This window comes from Hesperophylax consimilis, chromosome 4 (genome assembly GCF_061612785.1).
Source record: "Hesperophylax consimilis isolate HC1 chromosome 4, BYU_Hcon_1.0, whole genome shotgun sequence".
In the NCBI taxonomy this organism is placed as follows: Eukaryota; Metazoa; Arthropoda; class Insecta; order Trichoptera; family Limnephilidae; genus Hesperophylax; species Hesperophylax consimilis.
In genome coordinates this window covers 7,839,144-7,862,031 of record NC_142839.1, presented here as the reverse complement: position 1 = coordinate 7,862,031, position 22,888 = coordinate 7,839,144, and the positions used below count along the sequence as shown (strand labels likewise).

Below are 22,888 nucleotides of genomic sequence, written 5' to 3'. Positions count from 1 at the left end.
CCAAGTATCCCTTTCTTAATCTTACTCATTACGCTTACATCAGCCTTGTACTCTTTGCGGATCTCCACATTTCTCACACGATCATACATGGTTTTACCACACAAACGCCTCAGGGATCTCATTACTAATAATCTCATTATTAATAGTACCTAGTAGTGCAAATAAATTAATCTCGTATACTGTCTTGCTGTAAAATATTTTTAATGTGTTTAATCAACTACAAGTTATAATCTACGCATTCATAGATGGCGCTAATTTATTATTTTAGAAAAAACACTTTTCCCTTTTCTTAACAAACGTATTTCAATCCTGAGGACAGGCGTTAGTTGGGAATGCTGTCATTGTTCTACCGATATTTCAATGGAAGATGATCCTAGGAACTAGCGTAAATGATTCCTTCGGTATCGATGCACATTCGGGAAACATGCCAAAAGCGCGCCCAACATCTTTATACATTTAACTTTTGTAACATAAGTTTGAACAGCACGGCTGTATTTCCTCCCTGCCACAACATGGGTCTCTTCAAGACCCAGGTTCACTCTTTCCCTTTCTCAAAAATACCCTACTATTTTTTTGTGTGGAGTTAATGAAAAATAATAAGAAAATCTAATGTATTTCGTTAATACATTTTATTAATTAAATATATAACTGTAAGGTCCCGGTTTGCGAATATATTGAAAAATTAGGTATATTATCTCTTACTTACTTCCATCTCAATAAGCGAAAAAAATGTTGTTTTTTTGAGAGGGATGGGGAGAACCCCCGATGCCAGGATGGGAACAAATTACTCTGGACCACTCGATCAACTACTTTATTGCTTATTTTTAGTATACGAGGATATTGATGCCATTAGGAAATAGTTAATTAAACATGCATTTCACAAGCATATTTAGAGTTTAGAAAGCAACTGAATGTTGTAGAATTTGTGTTTGTTGCAGGTGCTCGAAATAATACGGATGTAATGTTGAGTAGCAATTCAACATTCAACCTCTCCATTTATTTATGCAGGCGCCTTAAAGGGCACAAAGTACCATCAGTAGTTATTAAATTTTGTTTATAAACATCGAAAGATGAAACAAACTTCTCAGAAACATTAGAGACTGAGAAGTTAGTAGGCGATGCATTCACAGATGCTATGGAATAACATCACGTACGATTATGTGTAGCAAATATGTTTATCATCACCACGACGAGTCAGAATATCATTCGTGGTCTTCAAAGAAAGCGGTAAAGCTTGGCATGTAATATAATTATTTAGGATTCGTACTTCGTATGCAAACACTTGCATCGATTACGAGTAGGATGCCAAAGCATAAACTGTTATGATAATAATATTTGGATGATTTATACAGCGCCGTTTTTTGTGCAAAATCACCTCAAGGGCGCTGTACAAATATATAATACACTTCTACAATGATCTACTAACTATATATGGAGATAATATATAGTACCATACTTACCTGGTAGGTCACTTGAGATTAACACTTAATTAACATTAACTAATTGTTTATTAGCGAAATTTAAATACAGGATTTAGGACATAATTTGAAAATTAGATATAATTGGACTTTCTCTCAGGAATTGTATATTTAATTTAAAGGTATGATAGCCTAAAAAGGTAAGTTTTTAGTTTAGACCTGAATTATGATGGACTTGTTATGGATCTCAGTTCCGGAGGAAGTTTATTCCAAGCCTTCGGCCAAGATGCTCCGAAAGCGCGATTACCAACCTTAGTATTTGGCTTGCGCTTAGGTTCCATCAGTCTGCCTACAGATAATGATGTTGCTGATCTAAGAGTTGACTGCCTCAGACCCCGGTTATGAGCCGTGCTGCTGCATTAAACGCTAATAAGAAGAAGAGATATGTTAGAGGGAGCGCGCTGATGTTAAAAAACGATAATAATTAACCGAAAATTGTGAAAATAAATAATAATACACAACTCGTTTAAAATAAAGCAAAAATCTCTCGACAAATGCCTAAGTTGCATTTAAAGATACACTGTGATTTTTTTAATACCTATAACATGTTAATGTTAAACGCGACGCTTGTTATAATCTACGTGTTCATAGATGGCGTTAGTTAATTTATTTAATTAAAATACGCTTTTTGCAAGGTATTACTTTACAATATTAAGACAAATTATTTGTGTGCGACCGTATAGATTATTATTAGTGATTCTTTCAAAAAAAGCATACAAATACAATATTGGATTGAATCATCGGTATTTTAATAAAATAATTAAATTACCGCCATCTATGAACGTGTAGATTATAACGAACGTTGGGTTTAACCTTAAATAACCGAACAAATGTGTTTTTAATAATTTTTCGGAGCAGATTTTTTTCAATCAAGGGAATTTCATATAATTACCGTTTCAGAAAAACAAATGTATGGATATTATCTGCAAAAACAATTTATTTTTTTTGGTACTTAAAAACTTAAAAGTGCTTAAGAGAAATAATATTTTATAAATCTAAATATACTATCTAGATTTATCTAATAAACTTAACAACAATACAAAAATAACTATTAAAAAGGTCAGTTGGGATGTGAACACCATATTTGCTCTGTTCTCCTTTTAATGTGAATATCGCACAGTCCAATGTTCCCAGAACCAGTGAGACTACGATATCTCCAACCATTGAATGTTGTGAAGTTGAAGGGATAGGCGAGGAAAGGGAGATGGGGAAGAGGTAGATGGGAACGAACCTGGCTATTCAGATTTCAAAACTCGACTAAAAATGTATTAATTAATTAATTTACTGGAAAATTTGTACAGCGCAGCTTTTGTGAGATATCACCTCAGGGGCGCATAGTATTGATAGAAATGACGGGGATAAGCTTAATAGTTCTCGGTATCCATTACAGCTACTCTAAACGCCGAAAACCACTCTAATTTAGGTTTTTACGAAACAAATTTCTCTAAGTCCATAATGGCCAGGTTGTTGCGTGTCGTATCTTGTGATTGTCCTTTTTTATTTAACTTTATTCAAGCCTAAACTCTTTCACTTTTTCATTTTATAATCTCGATGTGTAGAGCCTTTTACATTATCTTTTTCTGTCTGTGCCACCTTTTATATTAAATCTTTTTGTCTATGGCACGTCATAGTGTAATATTGTCATTAATTTCGCATCTATAATATCTTGTGTCTGTATTCACGTCAAACATTGGTGTTTTGTTTTATATAGTTTGTTGTGATCGAGATCTTTTGTTTTATTCTTATTAGCATTCAATTCTTCATTACGAGTATCACCCAACTCTCGCTTCTCTCTCTCGGTTTAATGTCTACCCTCTTCTGTGTTACATATTAAACATATTAACCAAAAACACAAGTGTTTTTAATGAGAAGCGAACCTCCATCTATCTCAACGGCAATCATATCATATCTAACATTTTAAGGTAACCAGGCAACTCAGGAGAGCAGCAATTCAACATGCTCGTACTTTTGAAAAGTTATATAAAGTCATTAAAAGAGATGAAAAAATAAATGTAATATTAAAATAATAAAAAAAAACTTAGAAGTAAATTTAAATGATTCACCGTTGATTCACCACTTCATGGAAAATAAGAATCTATTAAATAAATAAAAAACACACACGCAATCCAAACATCTGCCCTGATGTACACTGTTACATTGTCCGAGACATTGACTAAAGAAGGAGGAAGCGCCACACGGCGTAATAACCCAAAAATTACTCAAATCATACCCGATAGTATCTACCACCGGTACTAAAGAGATCAATGACGCCAGTTAGTACTCATGTTTTGATGCATGGTAGAAATATCATCACGTAATATTCGCTTGATCTTTTCTCTCATTTTGTATTTCCAAATGAGCGCGGAGTGGCCAGATTTTGGAATAATTATTATTCTTTCCCAAATATACAAACCTCGTGGAGTGAATGAATTAAGCACGTGTGCTTTTCAAATGGAAATCGTAAATTGTAAACAGTTAGTCCAGCGGCAATTAAGAAATCAACAATCCTTTTGGTCATTAAACAAGTAAACCACAAATAAATTGATAAAGTTTCACAGGCGATTAGGGTATATAGCAGAGTTGTATTCAGAAATAGTAACCAATATTTTTGACACCAAAAACAGTCATGGAAAGAGCCATACTAAGTACATCTTTGCAAGGGTGTGGATAATGAACAAATCTAAGGTGACAGACATTACCATAATGATCTCAACAGTACTATGTCGTCCTAAAATGGAGTACCTACGTTATTACTACTATTATTTTGAGGTTAAATACTTGTAGGACTTCCACCTCAGAAAACATACATGATGGGAGTGGAAAACACTAATAAATGCAGGAAATGTGACGAGGGTGACACTGCAATTTACCTGCGGTGCCAATGTCCTGCCGGAAGGCTCAGGTGCCTGGGAAGACACATCGTGGAACGAGGAGACATTGCCAAATATCTAATAACAACTCTGTAGAATTTCGTCAAAGGGACCGGGGTTAATGGCAAAGGAATGAGGCAAAATGGCACATATCACAATGGGCCCATGGACTGCGTGCTCACGGGAACCTAAGAAGGGAAAACTAAGACATAATTGATCCATGGCTAAGACCATTTCGACCGGTTAGTGGCTGAATTGATAAATGCGCCTGGTTCGAACCCAGGCGTTGCGTCATGGATTTAATTCCTTTGCTAATCGTTTCCATTCATCACTGCACAAAAAACATCTCCCGCTTATAATGACGTAGTAGGAGTTTTTCTTATATTGTTAGGTTATTCAAAACTAGAAATTCGTCTTTCTTAAAAAAAACTAAAGAGAGTGGAGTGGAAAAGTAGATCGGAAAGAGGAAGGATGGGGAGTACTTGACTGTTCATATCTGAACACTAAAAAACAGCTAAAGCCATTTCGAGCAATGTTTGAAAATCCTGAATGGTTTTTAAAACTAGCTAACTGTCACGTCTGCAGAGGTTTCCCCGCAGAGGTAGGCAAAAGGGATGAACCGCCAATCAACTCGGTCTTGCACACACTCTTACATTCCTTTCTTCGTTCATTCTCTCTATATGCCCAAAATATCTAAGCGAGGAAGCTCCGAGGCAAATGTTATGAATAATGTGAGATCAATTAAAAAATCAAAATGGTAAGAATACACGATCTGAACAGCACGTTTGCCCATGTCCCAGCCCGGACCTGTGGGACCCCGAGGTCCACGGGAACACATGGTTAGCATCTAGAGGAAGGCGCACCTAACAAAACAAACCATAGGATGGAGTTTTTACGGCTAAAAATATACTCGGCCGTGCAACCGTGCAACGCTGCACAAAACAGCATCTACCATATCGGCAGATGACTGGCCCAGAGCCCAAAGCGGCAAGCACTGATTGGTGCATTAGCACCGGCTTGAAATCATTCTGTCAAAAATCATAATTTATTTGAATGAGCACAACTTTCTTTTATAATATAAACGCCCCTAAGTTTTATTATGAACATAAGTTTAGGATTCAAAGTCAAACTCATTTGAGGGAGAATTTTTAAAACGTGATTACCGCACAACAGTTTCATCTGGTACCGAACTTTTGAAGCCAGTGAAGCTATGACATACCCAATTGTGGTATTTGTGAGGTTGAAGGTAGAAGCGAGGGGACTGATATGGGGAGGAGGATGGTAGGGAAGAACCTGGATATTCAGATCCGTTCATCAAACAGGGCTACAGCCATTTGAAACAACTTTTATATTGTGAATGGTTGTCTTTTAAAGGGCAATAGGAACTGAGAATATCTTCTGCTATGGATTGCAAGCCGAGAGCCTTACCCGTCGACCACGGAGGGCGTCAATGTTATTTTTAAATTAGCCCCACACACGAGGCCCTGAGGAAATAATTTCCTTCAGACCAGCCTCTTCCGATCTGGCACGCCACGCAGCTGGGGGGCAGGCACATCCTGAACACACTCACCTGATGAACCCGGGCACCCCTGCTAAACCACCAAACGTAGCGAACCACTTCGGATGACATATGGCAGAGGTGTTGGTTATCGTGGTTATTAGGTGTTGTTAGTGAGAATAGCGATTCCTTGAAGCAAGCTGTTTCACTGATCCTTAGAAGTGTGATCTGATTTAAAAGAAACCGGAAATTACTTTTTGCCCATCCGTGAGGAACAATCTGATAATTATTTAGTAACCTCCAACTTTCTACAATACATAATTTAACATTTTACGGATTGACACATATTGTGTAATTCTATTAGAACGCCAGCCAAACACATAAATTTTAACAATACTGTATATTCTTACAAAATATAAGTACATCAGTAAATGCATCCAATTATTTTGGGGCTCACATAATGATAATTACTATCGGTCCAGCGATCCAATTGAACCCATTCCAGAAGCCATCACATCCTAACCATTCTTAATCACAATGCATCTGCCTTCTGTCACGACATATTACTTGGGTCAATTCAAGTCTCGATCGAAATAGTACAAGGAATATTAAGCAATGAATTTTAAAAAGGGCGCGTGTTTTTTTACTAGAATCTACTTGGAATTACAACCCTTTTGCTGAGGTAAACCAAGACTTGCGGATCCATAGATGATTAAACGCTTGCATCCGGTGCATTGAATTATCCAGGTGTTGACAAACTTTTTATTTATTTATTCTGCTTAACATAAAGTTTTATAAACCGATACGAACGTGATTAGTCATAACTTATTTTTACTATCTGGTTTGGACCTAGTTTCAACGATATTTTAACGTTTTTTTTTTCACAGTAAAAATGAAAATTATTGTACAAATAACCCAGAAATCTAATTTACATAAAGAAACGCATAAATCTACAAATTTCAAATCTCACCGTAAAACAATTTTTCTGTTCAGGAATATTACTAAGCTGAAGTCTCGGACGCTGCTCGGGCTTTATACAAACGCATCGTTTTTCTAAATCAGTGATCTTCCTCTTGTTTTGAAGGTAAAGTGTGCGAAATTTCATCAATCTCGAATTAAAACTGTAGATTTGTATTAAAATCAAGCAAAAGCCGCACGCTGGTGGACATTATGTACATACCGGATGGAATCCCCGGCGTTGACCGGGATTTACACAGACTTTTACGAAATAAAATTTGCAGATTTGCATAAAAATCAAATACACGCCGCTCGCCTTGTCCTTGCCACGAGTGGACTGGCAACCCATCACAAACACACAGACACTTTCCTTTATATACATAGATATATAAAAAGGTAACCAGGTCAGTGGAAAATCAACACTCTTCAACACACCTTGAAAATTGATATTAAGTGATGAAAGTGATGAGAAAAAATTTGGTTAAATAGGTCCGGCATCGTGATAATAATTCGTATTTTACTAAAAGTTTATCAAGATCTATCAATTCATTCGTTAAGGGCCTGCAATCCCGTTTTTAACCGAATAATTTGAAGAGATTCTTAATAAATTATCAATACTCGTTTTTCTCACTGTCTGTATCATCATAAAAATCAAGATAAAAAAGCACATCAGTTTTGTGTTGGGCACGTCTGTCTGCTAGCGTATTCTGTCAGCACATGTGAAAAAATCCATTATCAGCTGATCTCCACAATTAGTTCGGCCGATATAGATTTTTTCCCCTCCCACACCATTCTAATGTAGACGAAAACAAATGCATTAATGCCAATCTAATAACCACCCATAAAACATCACGAAATGCATCGTACACAATTACCATGGAATTAATGCAACTGTGATTACTTTGTCACAAAATATTTAAATACATGTTTTAAGTGAAAATGGCCCTCCAATTGATCCTAATGGACGGGGAGGGAAAGGAGACGAGGAGGATGACGGTTAATAAGTACCTGGCTATTCAGATCTGGTCACCAAATACTGCTAAAATCATTTCAAACAACGGTTCAAGAGACCATCGCAAATGTACGTGAAACCTTTCTCACAGCTTTTTTTTAGTGCAATACGTCCAAGTTTCAAAGGATATATACGTCATGGACCTAAAAAGACCAGGACAGAGCTTTATTGCTATTTTGAATGAATGGAAATGAAGCCAAATCTAGGGTGAGGGGAAATTGTCTGGCAGTCATATTGCATGACAAATTTTTGAAGTGATTGGTTTGCAAAGTGGTGAATAATGAACTATTATAATTATATTTTTTTGTTGTTAATGCAGTCATAAAAATTCACATTTTTTTGTATTTGATGAGATAAGTAATGGGATATGTCATTAAAAATTGTATGTACGTTTTGGCATTTTTCATACATCTTCCCCCTCACCCCGCTGCTTCAAAGTGTTATCGAATAGTTCAGTCCAGGGATTTTTAGGTTCATTTTCTCAATTCAATTTCAGGAAATTATATATTAAAATTATATAACATAGTAATAACTTAAATAAACCTAAAAAACTTATTAATACTACATCGGTCAAATATAACTAAGCATTAACTGGCTTTGGTAGAGGGGATTCTGAAAAATTGTCAATTAATGTCACTTAAAATTATTGTTAAATAATGTCGATGTAAGAGCTTCACAGATGCACTCATAGAGGGCAGTGCATAGAGCTTTCGTGGAAGTCCGCAAGATGGCAGCTAGTAGCCAGTAGTTGCCAACTTAGTGTTTCAGATCTCAATTTGCCAGCTTCTAGTAAGGTCAACTATCGAGTCACCATTGTAATACGCGAAGTATTAATAAATCGCTGATTTATCAAAAGAACCAATTATTTATAATCTCCTTCCACGACGAGTTGGAGAACTGTTTGTGGAAATATATTACAATAAAATTATTGTTAAATGATGTCACTTAAAATTATTGTTACATAATGCCACTAAAATTATTGTTAAATAATGCCACTTAAAATTTTTGTTAAATAATTTCACTTAAAATTATTTTTAAATAATGTCACTTAAAATTATTTTTAAATAATGTCACTTAAACTTATTCACATATATTAATAACACACTTACGGTCTTACTAATTAGATTCTTACAAGCCTGTTCAACTTTGGTGTGGTAATAATTAACACCACCTTTTTTAGTAAGGCTGTTGGTAGATATTTTGAGGAAAAACAATAATTCCTACTCGACGCGTAAACGGAACATTTGGTTCCTTAGAACAGGCAATCTGCCTAGCTAGAACCTAGAAACTAGAACTAATCTGCTTGACAAAACATAAATAACAGCACTTGGATACATGTTTTATCAAAATAAAATAAATCGCATTGTGTACTTTATTGGAAATTAATTACTATGGACGGAAACATTAGAAATATTAATACATAACTACTTATACCCATACCACTATCAGGTCTACAATGTAAATAGAAAAAAAATTATGATATTGCTTAAATTTATCGTGTATTCAATCCAAACCTCATTCAGAAATTACCTTCATGAACCTGGTGTGTTTTTTGTGCAATTTGTCATTGCTATAATAGCTGCAGTCATTTTTTAGGTACCTACCATTTAAAAAAATTAAAATTATTAATGGTAAACTTATGTTTACAAGACAAGGTTTGTGGTAAGGTGCACGGAACCACTGTGCTACGTCAGCAATCAGAAGATGCGGGTTCAATTCCCGTCAGTCACATTTATTTTTCTCGGAAGAATTTTCGAATTAATATTTGTGTTTCAGGCTAATAATTGTTGCTTATAAAAATTTGTTAAAATAATTAAAGTTGGGATTCAGAGAGGAATTCAATGAAATTGATTATCTTCTTGAGAAAGATTTGCTGGATAAATTTTATCAGAAGTGAGGACAAATTTAGCTCTCTTACATGCTCACAGTTCTAATGATGTACTCTTGGAATTGGAGTGTAGATACGTATTCAAATATTAGTATTGAATGACAAAAGCAAAGATTTGCACGGTTATCTGTGTTGATATAGCGGACGAAAGGGCTGCAAGCCACCAAACATGATGGCACCGGTCCTGGACACCAGTGACTGAATGACTGGTGTCTGGTGTATGTCTAGTGATGTCACCCAAAAGTACACTGCAAGGATTATGCGCTGGAATGATGATATTATGATTAAGGCGATGCACTACGTAGTAATACAAAATCATGTGTTTTGGGTTTGAAAATTTGGTCGCCTAGAAATGTTTCAGATGCTTTGATTAAATACTGCGAGTAGAATACATCCTGGCCTTTGAAATAATCGAGTATTTTTTAGATAAGTCTTTTTATAAGCCCATAAAAAAATAATGTATAGGCCTATGAAAACTGCTTTAAATTTCAAAATCTCCTACTTACGAACCCATTTTTGGTTATGGTTTTATTATATAATGTGGTAAATTAAGTTATTTATAAAATGATCGAAAAACATTTAAATATTAGTGCCTGAAAATACACAAAATAAAATAAAAGGCACTTTTTGGCCATGTTTTTTTCTTGCATAAATCAAAACAGGCGGATGGTGTAAAGCGGGAATTTGAATCTTATCTCCATCTACTTAAGGGGTGTTATTGATAGCGGCTCGATTTAAAATATTACACGAAGTAGTGCATCGCCTTAAAGACTTTATTTGTTTTATGTCAGATGTGTAAACGACATTTTTTGTAAAAAAATCTTTCGTATCGTATTTTCTAAACAATAGTATAATAAATAATGTAGTCAGAATATTAACTATTGTGGAATAGCAATAATTAATTTTTGATCTACTATTTCCCCAATGCTTGATTTTCACTGTGTCAGGGGTAATAATTACATTATAATTATATAAATATTCTATATTATTATTGGAACATACGCGATGTTATTTGATCCGCGCTGCTTTACGGTTGTTTACTAAAATAAACAGCGTGCAGTTTGCCGACACCGCCACGTCATCGTGATCCGTGCAAATAATACTGATTATATTTGCAACCAGATCAATATTAAATCGTGTCAGAATATTGATGCATGATTAAGAGTAAATACCAGCGAACATAAAACCCCTAGAAGTGTGATTTATACAAATATGAAAGAAAGCTAATGCCGCCAATTTGCAATACAATGATTTATAGCCAAGACATTCGCCCTTATAATGGAAATATACTATATCTCCAAAAAAACTACTCTTAAAATAAATGGCAAAACATTTTGTTACTTTCCTCGCAAACAAATTTCAAATTTAGTAAATCCAACTAAATTTAGGATAGAAAAAAATTTATTTCGGTTCTCTGTTTCTATATGTGACGTAGATTCACCAGTTTCCCGCTTGTACTACTAGTTTATTTCGGTTCTATGATTCTATATGTGACGTAGATTCACCAGTTTCCCGCTTGTAATACTAGTTTATTTCGGTTCTATGATTCTATATGTGACGTAGATTCACCAGTTTCCCGCTTGTACTACTAGTTTATTTCGGTTCTATGATTCTATATGTGACGTAGATTCATCAGTTTTCCGCTTGTGCTACTAGTTTTCGGACAACATGTGTGATAGTTAAAATCTATTTACCACTACGGTGATACGAGGATTAGCCTTTTATGGTAGTCGAGAGAACTCAAATAATTTATTGTAATGGGCAAGTATGTGAAAAGAGTTCAAAAACTCAAATCTGTTTGTGCAAATATATGGCATCTCTAAATCACACCATTTCGAAGATATTTACATAATATATCAATAATATTTTCCAATCGGCTCCTAGACCCCAGACAGAACAATGCAATTATTTATCTGTTTAAGATATTTGGATGATCACTCACTGAAAAATTGACAAACGCTTGCACATACTTTTTCAGAAGCTTTTAAAATTTAAGGCAATTTTGGGGCCAGTTTAGAAAGCCGACAAGGGCCAGAGATTTTGTGGGTAAGTCACTGAAAAGTTCTATTAGGTATATTAAAAGAAAATCATAAAAAAACTTTTCTACTTCTTTTAAATACGTGGCGTCGGACTTACCGGCGTATTCTTCACCAGTAAAACTACACTTCATAACAATTGTATTACACCGAAGAAATTTACAATGAGGATATTTATATAATACTAGCTGTCAAGTCTAAAGTCATGGTGTTTGAAAGAGAGAGTACGAAAACAGTGTGCAATATAATTGTGAATGGGGAATACTTGAAGCAGTTGGATGAGTTTATGTATTTAGGAAGTATGTTTACGAGAGATAGGAAGGCTGACAGAGATACTGAAACAAGGGGAAATGCAGGTAACTCCATTAATGGAGGACTGAACGCAGTTGGCGCTAACAAAAAATTTTCTAAAGAAGCGAAGCTAGCAGTCCACAACGGAGTGCTGGTACCTACCCTGATGTATGGAAGTGAGGCATGGAACTGGCAGAGAAAAGATGAAAGTAGACTGAATGCTGTATAAATGAGATCCCTGAGGCGTATGTGTGATAAAACCATGTATGATCGTGGGAGAAATGTGGAGATCCGCAAAGAGTGCAAGGCTTATAAAAGCGTAATGAGTAAGATCAAGAAAGGGACGCTTAGATGGTTTGGGCATATAGAGCGAATGAAGGAAGAAAGGAGTGTAAGGAGAATATAGATGCAAATGTGAATGGTAGCAGAAGTCGGGGACACCCGAGGAATACATGGCACGACCAAGTGAATCAGATACATGTCAAGAGTCATAATAATAGAAGAGTATGTATGAGACGATGTATAAATATAAATGAGGCAAGAGTGTGTGCCAAGACCGAGTTGTTTGGCGGTCCGTCCTCTCTGCCTACCCCTGCGGGGAAACGGCGTGATGGTTAGTTAGTTAGTTACTAGCTGTACCCCGCCATGCGTTGCTGTGGCTCAGACTGTTTGTACAGATAGATAAACAAAAGCGCGTGTTGCTTTTACGTCCAACAGATGGCGCTGTTTTAAAAACGTTTTTTACCTGTCACAGGTAAAATCTATACACATAATATAGGTATATAAAAACACACGCGTATTCGAATGTAACGTTGTGTCAAAATTTCAAAACAATCGGTGAAGAAATTTCGGGGATTTAAAAATTTGAACAAACGAATATTTTTATTTATATAGAAAAATAATATTTGCTAATTTTACACAAATTCATTGAACATTATGACTGTAATCTGTACTTCTTGCAAATTATATAACGGTTCAGGCTATTAATATAAAGAATAATAAATTGTTATGAATATTCGTGTTGTGTGTACGCAATGTTGTATGGCTACAGATAAACCTAATAGATATTAACTACGTTTAATAATTATTAATATGGAGGTTATCACATTACTTGACTTCGCTTCCTACATAAAGATAAATTAAATAATTTTAACAAACATTCATTTTATAACATAATTCAAACGGTTTTACAGGGGAGATAATTTGCATCGCGGATTTATCTTGTGTGTATCTATTAGCACCACCATCTTAAGCAGTGGCAGCTCGTGACTTTTGGGTGTGAAGTGTAAATTTAAATTAATAAATTCGACTTTATTGATGTTGTTTAGTCCAAAACGACGAAAAAAAAATTTTGAAAATTCGATTTTTTTGTATAAATATTTTCAGGAAATTTCAGTTGAACCGTGTGCCGCACCGATTTCCTGAAAATCTTCATACAAAAAACAGAATTTTCAAAAGAAAAATACGACGTTTTCGGCTACAACAACATCAATAATGCCATTTTTGTAATATTCGCACTCTAGTTCAGCTAAAAGTTACGAGCCGCCACTGATCAGAAGTAATAACTGCTTTATGAAGGTGGTCGGAAGCTCCCTAAGTTTTTTTTAAGTGGCTATTTTTTTAACCTGAATAAATAATTAGGTTTTGGGTTTCATAAATACCGTACACGTTTACAAAAAATCGTGTAGGTACGTGATTTTTGGTCTCTTTTGTTGTTAGTGTTTACATCAGCTCCACAAAGGAGACCTTGAGAAAAATAAATCCCCTCAAGGCATCTGTCATCTTCGGGGATGTTGTGTGGAATTTCGAAATTTTATTTTTAGTGATAAAATATAGTATATTGATTTATTTTTGGGGTATTGTACCAAGTTGCGCTTCCTTAGCACAGCAGCATTACAGTGACAATAATCAGGGTAGATGTGGCCTGATGATGAACACTGTAATGCTGTCCGTATCGTTGGCTAAAGAAGGAGTAAAACACTAATACTTTTGGCCGTGAAAATCTCAAATCATATCTGAAGAAAATATGTTGTTAACCGATAACTGGCATGGCCAAATTCACCCTCAATGGCTAGATTTGACAAAAACAGAACCTTTTTTTTACAAAATCTGCTGCCGTATTGGATTTACTGATTGGATTGTCATAGCTCCTGGGCAGATGGCGCAACTAAGTCCATTTTACAAATTAAGGCAGTTTTATGAAACATGTTGTAGGTAATATGGAGGCCTATTAGACGGTTTTTATTGATGCCCTGCCAGGATGGAACCCTGCCAGACTTTGGGTCCATCACCCTAAATGTGAATAAATTAAAATATACCCAACAATTGATAAATTTACACCATAAAATATAGATTCTTGTCCTTTATATGTGTTTGTCTTATATTACTGTATGTTTAATAAGTGTTTGTTTTTGTTGTTTCAGGCCGTATGCAACACGACGTTATGCGATTGCAAAGGATTGAAGGGATCGCCGGGCGCCTCTGGGATCCCCGGCATGCCAGGCCCCCAGGGGATGCACGGGGACTCGGGCTACGATGGTCCAGTGGGGCCGCAGGGCGAGAAAGGAGAATTCGGGGAGCTAGGCGGCCTGGGCGAGAAGGGCTACCGGGTAAGAACACCTACCATGTTTACCGCTGATTAGACTGGAGAGCAATGACGGCTTCCTTCAAGTGATGTCCAGTTGGGATATTGAACCCCCAAGTCTAAGGTGTTCACTGGCACTTGGTTTTGCTTCTAACTAAATTACCTAAGTCGATTCAACTTTGAGTTTCTATCCCATAGAAAGCCGGTTCTCACTGGTCTATTTCGAGTTTCTATCCCCTGAAAGCCTTTCTTAATGCACTCTAAAAATTTGTAATGTCATTCATTTACCAATTTTATTCCAAAAAATAGGTGGGCATATTTAGATTAATTGATTGATTAATTTATTGGACAATTTATATAGCGCCGCTTTTATGAGATATCACCTCAGGGGCGCTTAAATGAGAAATTTTTGCATCCAAAAAATATATTCACTTCATTAAGAAATTTATATATATCTCCCAGATTTTCCAGATTATAAACATTGTTAGAATTGTGAACCATTAAAGGAATTGTCCTGGAAAATTGATAAAGGATCTCTGATATCCTGTACGGAACACTTGACTGACAGGGAAGAGCTGATTAATTAGCATTATAGAAATTAGATGTTAGAAAAGATTGATGGAAAATATGTCTATATGAATCAGAATCAGAAGACAGCAATTACCTTGGCTAGTAAGAACTGGACTACAGTGAATTGATGGCTCCTATCACGGTGTTACTGAAAACAGAGAAACCTGCAGGCAGTAGTTTTGTAAGCACACAATGCAATGTGCACTGTTCAGTTTAATATAAACGGTGATTTTACGACTCCAAAATGACCTGATCGATTCGGTTTGCGATTTGAAAGGGTCGTTATTCGCGTTAACGATGACGGAAGCTTTGCTTTATTGATATTATTTCTGCTCCATATAAAATGAACGCCGGCAGTCGATACTGAAATACATTTTCGTCAACGCATAAATCAAGCCAGGCGCACACGGGTGACTTTTGTCATGAACAGTTTCGTCACTGTTTAAGTGTTCATTGTAGTATAATATGGTGACTTTTATATAATATACTCGTATATGTGGCTTGTTCTAACAGGGCCAACGTCAGTTTTTTCAAATTTCAACAAGCCTATGTAGAATTTGCTCTTTTTAGAACGTTTTAATTTTAAGAAAAGCGATTTTCTAGTGTAATATTGGCCCCCGAAAAACGAAAAATCCATTTCTCGAAATCGGAAAGTTCTTTTAGAATTCGATAAAATAACCCAATTTTCAAGTGAAATGGAAAAAAATATATAACAAAACTGACATTGGCCTTTTAGAAGCAAGTCAGAATTGATATCGAACATGGAAGCAGTGACAAAAGTCACCCATGCGCGTCTGGCCTTATTGACGCTCTCAACTAATTTAGTATTTCCAGGTGTACCCGTTTAAAACCACTCGCATGCTTGTAACTAATTCCGAATTTAAAACCAATTTCGACAATTTTTTAAGCTGTTGTAATATACCACCATAAAATCAGATATTTTCCAGGTTTTCAGAAATGTTTTGATAGTTTAGAGTTTGGTGGGATTTTAAGATGTAAAGCTCTTTTACATACAAATAACATTTCTATAATACAAGTGCATCTGTTTCAGGGTGACCGAGGTCTGCCAGGTTTCCAAGGAATTGCCGGTCTAAACGTAAGTACCAAAAGTGTTTATTTATTTTCTCCAATCTAATCAATCAATAAATTACTAGAATTAAACACCATAAACTAAAATTAATTTTATGTTGCTACATTATACCTTATTTAAGTAGTGCCTTTCATCAATCATATTGAAATTGTTAGGGCATGCCAGGACCAGATGGCACCCGAGGAATCCTCGGCTTAGATGGCTGTAACGGAACCGACGGAAAACCCGGAGTTCATGGGCGGACTGGATACCCCGGAGAGCGGGGTCTCCCCGGGCTGCAGGGACTACAGGGCCTCCGCGGGCTAGCCGGGGAGGGTGGCGTCAACAGCGCGGGGGCCAAAGGCAACACGGGCAATCCGGCCAGACACGGCCTCCCCGGAGTTCCCGGTGGGGTCGGCTACCAAGGGGAATACGGAATGGTGGGACTGACAGGCGATGAGGTAAGCTAGGGGGGGTCATTATAGAAGTTTCATCTTATTTTCTCTATGATATTTAATGAAACTTATCGTGAAGAATTTGATTCCATCAGGGTCCAGAAGGCGGCCCGGGTGAAACTGGAGCTCGGGGTTTCAGCGGAGATGACACGACGGGCCCCCAGGGAAATAAGGGGGAGCGAGGCTTGTCCGGAGAGGTCGGTCTCGAAGGAGAAATCACGCACCCGGAGCCTTTTGATGGGGTGTCTGTGCTACTTGCCAAGGGCGTAAAAGGAGAAAAGGGCGACCAGGGCACGCAGGGCCGCAAGGGGATCAAGGGAGAGACGGGCTCCAGGGGATTCATGGTAAGTCTCAATACCTGTTTCTATATAATTATCAAATAAAAGGTAACAAATAAATATGAGCAATAATTAGTCCTCTGAAATACCAAATACAAAATTAAAAATATCTTCGAGTAAAAATAAATGCAATTTGTATTAGTATTGCTTATAATTATTTGTTATCCTTTATGCTATGCATTAAAAATATCTTCGTGTAAAAATAAATGCAATTTGTATTAGTATTGCTTATAATTATTTGTTATCCTTTATGCTTTGCATAAAACCTTGTATTATAAACATTAGTTTATCATTAAAAAATAAATAAAAGGTATTGCGTGTTCTAAATTTCTTACTTTTTGTGTTAAAAGGGCCGTGCAGGAGTGAGCGGAATTCACGGAGATAAGGGTGGAATCGGAGACCAGGGTCATGAAGGCAAGATGGGTAAGGTAGGACCCCTGGGGCCAAGCGGCGATAAAGGAATGAAGGGAGCCCCGGGCTTCGCCGGCACTCCAGGATACGACGGAGACGCTGGAGGTCGTGGAGAAGACGGCCATGGTGGATCTCCCGGAAGACAAGGAGCCCAAGGAGAACCGGGGAAATACGATCCGAACCTGAATGAAGCTGCTCCCGTCGGAAACCAAGGATTCCAGGGCCCCGTAGGCTACCCGGGAGAAAAGGGAGCCGCGGCGTACAATGGTTCGCGAGGTCTCGTAGGGATGTTGGGTCCGGCAGGACTCCCAGGCCCCCCTGGATCTCCGGGTTACCCGGGAATCAAGGGATCATCCATCAAGGGAGATCGAGGAAGTGATGGATTGCAGGGACCCGCCGGCCAGCAAGGAAGGGATGGTTCCCCGGGACCCAAAGGATTCCTCGGAGAAAAGGGCTTCGTGGGGCGTGACGTGTTTGGGCCCGACGGAGAAGATGGTATTCCAGGGCTGGACGGACAGGCCGGGCAGCCCGGAGAGAGGGGAGACTCTGGAGTCGCGGGGCCTAAAGGACTTCCAGGGAAAGGCTTCAACAGCATCGGCCCAGCGGGAGAGAACGGTCCAACAGGCCTGCCCGGGCTCGCGGGGGACGACGGATATCCAGGGATCCACGGACTCGATGGACTCAAAGGAATTAGAGGAGACGATTGCCCAATCTGCCATTCAGGTAATAAAAAGGGAAAATATTGATGATTCTTTAGGAAAATATTAGAAATGTACGCAAATCAGACAATCTAAAAAACGCAAATGACGGCGTACCTCAGAACTCCTTCCAGTAGTTCTGGTTCCGTCTCTCGGCAGATTAGGGCTTCCTCTAGAGCCGGATGTCCTGTGCGAGTGGGTGGTGGCGGCGGCTGCGCGCGGCTGATAGTCTCTTGTCATGCGCCGACCAGACCTGATACTGCTGATACTGGAACACTTCTCTTCTTCGCTTCTCTCTAATTACATTTATTTGCAATCGTGACCGTGGCGCAATGTGTCACCGTCCATCTATTAGCACTTCCGCAGGAAACACATGAAATTTAATCGAACTTGTTGGGATCTTTGCTAATCGATGGATACCCATTACATAGTTGAGGAAGTTAAGAGATTATACACATAAATAAAGACGAAAAATTTTAGTACAACATTTAAGATTATTTATTTGATCTTTCGCTGTCCACAAATTGAAGGCCATTCGACAATCCAAAGTTATACACCGAAATTTCTTTGAATTTTTTTTTATCTAATATTTGAAGGTTAATTAATCAGATTAATGTTTAGTGTAACAATAGTTCACATTTGAAATAATAACGTTAATTTGTTGGAATATATATTTGAAAGGTTTGTTAGTTAAGGTAATGCAATTTGTCCGAAAGCAAGGCTATTTACCTATCTAAAACAAAATGACAAAAACAATAAGAAAAAGATTAAAGTTAGTGAAATGGACAAAACATGTAGGTAGGTATCTACTTTTGTAATATTATTTCAATTTATAAATGTGATTGAATTTAAATGTTGATTCAATAGATTGAGGTTTTGCTTGAAATAACCTAAGCCCGTTTAAATTTGCAGGTCTACCCGGAGCCAAGGGAGAGATTGGCGAAGAAGGACGCGACGGCTCGTCAGGCCTACCTGGATACCCCGGCCTGCCCGGGAGGCGAGGATTGAAAGGGGCCTCCGGGTACGACGGGACCCCGGGGAAGGTGGGAATCAAGGGCATCAAGGGGCCCATGGGCATCCTGGGCAGGCCCGGACAGGACGGCAGGAAGGGAAATATCATCTATCCCCCCTTAAGCCTGATAAATCCTGAGCCGGGACCAGACGGCAATGTCGGTAAGTACCGATCTGTTTTATCATTCTGTTATTTTGAGTATAAAAATATTTATGTTTAATAAAAATGTCATTTTAATAAATCTCATAATTATATAATTCCGCTATGTAAATAACTCGAGAGTTGTGAGGATTGCATAAATTACATTTCTAGGCGTATAGAAAAATACTAGGATGAACAGAGACATACATAAATTTAACAATTTGAATACCTACCATAAAATTTGATGTTTATATTGTTAAATCGATCAACGGATTGATATGGTACTTATAATATTTTAGACAGAAGAGAAATTTTAGTATTTGAAAACTTTAAGTACAAGCTACTACATTAGAACAACACATAGAGAACTCAAAAAACCTCTTTGTTTTCCATCTGAGCATTTTTTTGGTTCGCTACGTTTGGTGATTTAGTAGGGGTGCCCGGGTGTAGTGTGTTCAGGATGCGCCTGCCCGCCGGCTGCGTGGTGTACCAGATCGAGAGAGACCCTTTGGCCTCTCCAACTAGTATCTCGACCCATCGCCTTGCACCGTAGTGAGAGGGATATATTCATTCGTCTGTCATTCCTGGACACACTGATCCCTAGATTCATACACACCCCTCATACCTTTTTCCTTCCCAGAACTGAACTGAGCTGAACTTCAACTTATGGAAAAGGAACGAAGCAACCCCATATGTCACGAAACGCCGCTTGCAGTTGCTTCGTTACTTTCCCGTAATTCGTGTCTCGGCTCGCATTTCGGTTCGCAAATGTATACGTACCATTACACATCACCAGAGATGTGAAAAATGGTACCCAAAACCATTTGAAATGCAAAATGGAAATGGGTCAAAACTTTTCCATTTGAAAATGCAATATGGTTTTTAGAAAAGCATTTCAAATGCAAAATGCAAAATACCTATTTTCAAAATGCATTGAAAATGCAAAATGGTTTCTCAGGTCAAACAATTAAAATAATTATAGAATTTTTAAACAATTTTATCATTTAAGGTTAAACGCAACGCTCGTTGTATTCTACGCATTCACAGATGGCGTTAATTAATTAATTTTGTTTAAATACGCTTTTGCAAGGTATTGCTTTACAGTATTAAGACAAATTATTTGTTTGCGCCCTCATATACGCAATATGAATATGAATAAATAGTTTTGTCCATATAAAAACTCAATTCTATCGAGAAAGGCATACAAATACAATATTGGATTGAATCATCGGTAAAATATTGTATTTGTGTGCCTTTCTCGAAAGAATTAAGTCTTTAAACGAACAAAACTATTGATTCATATTCATATTGCGTATATACGGGCGCAAACAAATGATTTGTCTTAATATTGTAAAGCAATACCTTGCAAAAGCGTATTTAAACAAAATTAATTAATTAACGCCATCTGTGAACACGTAGAATACAACGAGCGTTGCGTTTAACCTTAAAATAAAGTAAAATAATGCTTACTTATGGAATGTAATACGAGAATTGGGTTTATTCTCTTTTTCACATCTATTTTTACAAGTTTTCATATAACAAGTCAACATTTTGCCGTGTTATTTCGTAAAATGAACCGATGATGCCTCGACCATAGTTCGCACAAGAATGATGACGTCACGTTTTCAAATTTCACTTGAGGCCATACGCGAGCCCAGCCGGCTCCAATGGAACCGGTATGGGGAGTGGGGATAATACGCTTTTAATCACTTAGGGCAGGTCTACTAATATTCATATGTCTATGAAAATACCCATTTTGCATTTTGCATTTCCATTTGAAATGGATTTATTTGAAATAAAGCACATCTCTGCACATCACCCTATTGTTGAACGCCATGTTGTTATAATGTTAATTAACATTGTATTTTAATATTGTCATCGGTCATGTAAAGCTAACATTGTTGCACTCAGGTTACCCTGGAGAGGAAGGACCACGCGGGCTGAGCGGCATCCCGGGTGTAGCAGGCTGGCCGGGACAGCGGGGGCCCAAAGGCTACATGGGTGAGCAGGGCCCCTCGGGCCTGGCTGGGCGAAATGGCTCCGACGGCAGGCCCGGGGCCCCCGGCCGCAAGGGCGTAGACGCCTACGTGCCAATGGACTTCCTCAGGGGAGACAGGGGCTATGCAGGATACACGTGAGTTTTCAAAATTTAATTATTTAATCAAACAATTTTTACCCTACAACTATGGGGAGATATGGCATGGATGTTGGTTGATCGTCACGGGGCTGCGACCAAACTACACAAACTATCAAATTGATCAAAATTTATGCGTTTGGTGCACAAAGAAAACTTGCTAATTTAAATATTGTTTATTTATTAAAAATCTGGTCAAATTATTCGTTTTGCTGTTAAAAACAGGACCGCGAGCCTATAACGAATGAACTATCAGTAAAGCACGAATATGTTATGAGAAAGTCGGAACACGTGGTCTTAACCGCTTCTGTGCCAAGAGCGAGTTAACTCGCATTCTTGGCCTGCTGTGCACAGCTACACTTCTACCTACTGGCATTTAAAAGGTTAAACATTATAATACGTCATACTCGCCATTATATTTATTCGGGCAAGGCCACCTGCGTGTTCAGATATATTCTGAATGACTAATATTTTATTAGGAAATGGTCAAGCAGTCCCATTTTTATTTTAAAAAAGCCATACTCATTTTTCTCCGTATGGGTAGGTAGAAAAATGCGTGGCGCCGCTGTGCACAAATACGATTTACAGTAGTAGGTATGGGCGAAAGATCTTTGTGACACCGTTCTATTAAGTTCAATACTAATCCCAGAGTAATGAATACAATGAGCTGTCATTGCTCTGAGGGGAATAACTCAACGTGAGCGGTGCCTCAGTGATTTGCGAATAAATGAATCCGCAAATGTAATGATTGTAATGAATAATATAGAATAATAACAGTCTTGATACAGGAATGCCCTAGTGAGATGTGCAGAGTATGTTTTTTATGTTAAAAACTATTTTTTTGAATAGTAAATATTTTAGTCTCCGAAAGTGAAATCTACTTTCGAACAAGACATATTTTTTACAATAGTGTGCATTTTCTTCATTTTATTTATCCGTCCCTAGCCGTAACAAAAAATCCGACATCGGATGAAAAAGGCTCTAATCATTTGTAAAAACTGAGGATTTTGTTTAGTATTTAGTGACACTTTTACAATTGTTATATAATTTACTTATCGCAGTAAACAATCACGTGAACACCTTCGTACGTGTCGATGGGGGGGGGTTGTGGGGGAACCCTCCCACCATCGATATCGGCCTCAGTATTGCATATGAAAAAAGAGTAAGTACCCGTAGATGGAATTCCTGGAAAATACCATCTCTTTTATCAATGTTAAGTAAACTATAAGTCGTGATAAGTAGAGATCTCACGAAACTTTCTAATAAATTTTCTAATCTCTTCCTCTCTCTCTTGCCCTCGAAGGATTCAAATTCGAAAAATGAATTCATTCATCATTCTTGCATGATTTAAAACACTCATTTACAGTGAAAATGTTTATTGAGACGTTTTTAGCGCCGGTATTGAATATAAATTTAATGATTTTGATCTTGTTATCCTAATAAATT

At 37.4% G+C, this 22,888-nt stretch overlaps 1 protein-coding gene across 1 annotated transcript in view; it reads left to right on the top strand.

Moving 5' to 3' along the window:
• The window catches only part of vkg (Collagen alpha-1(IV) chain viking), an 85,225-nt gene that overhangs the window by 52,209 nt on the left and 10,128 nt on the right, over positions 1-22,888 (top strand). Inside the window, exons 2-8 of the mRNA XM_089651293.1 lie at positions 14,454-14,639; positions 16,236-16,280; positions 16,430-16,714; positions 16,804-17,052; positions 17,397-18,180; positions 19,068-19,328; positions 21,220-21,442. Of these exons, the coding sequence (XP_089507419.1) occupies positions 14,454-14,639; positions 16,236-16,280; positions 16,430-16,714; positions 16,804-17,052; positions 17,397-18,180; positions 19,068-19,328; positions 21,220-21,442 (2,033 nt within the window). The remainder of the gene's footprint in view (positions 1-14,453; positions 14,640-16,235; positions 16,281-16,429; positions 16,715-16,803; positions 17,053-17,396; positions 18,181-19,067; positions 19,329-21,219; positions 21,443-22,888) is intronic.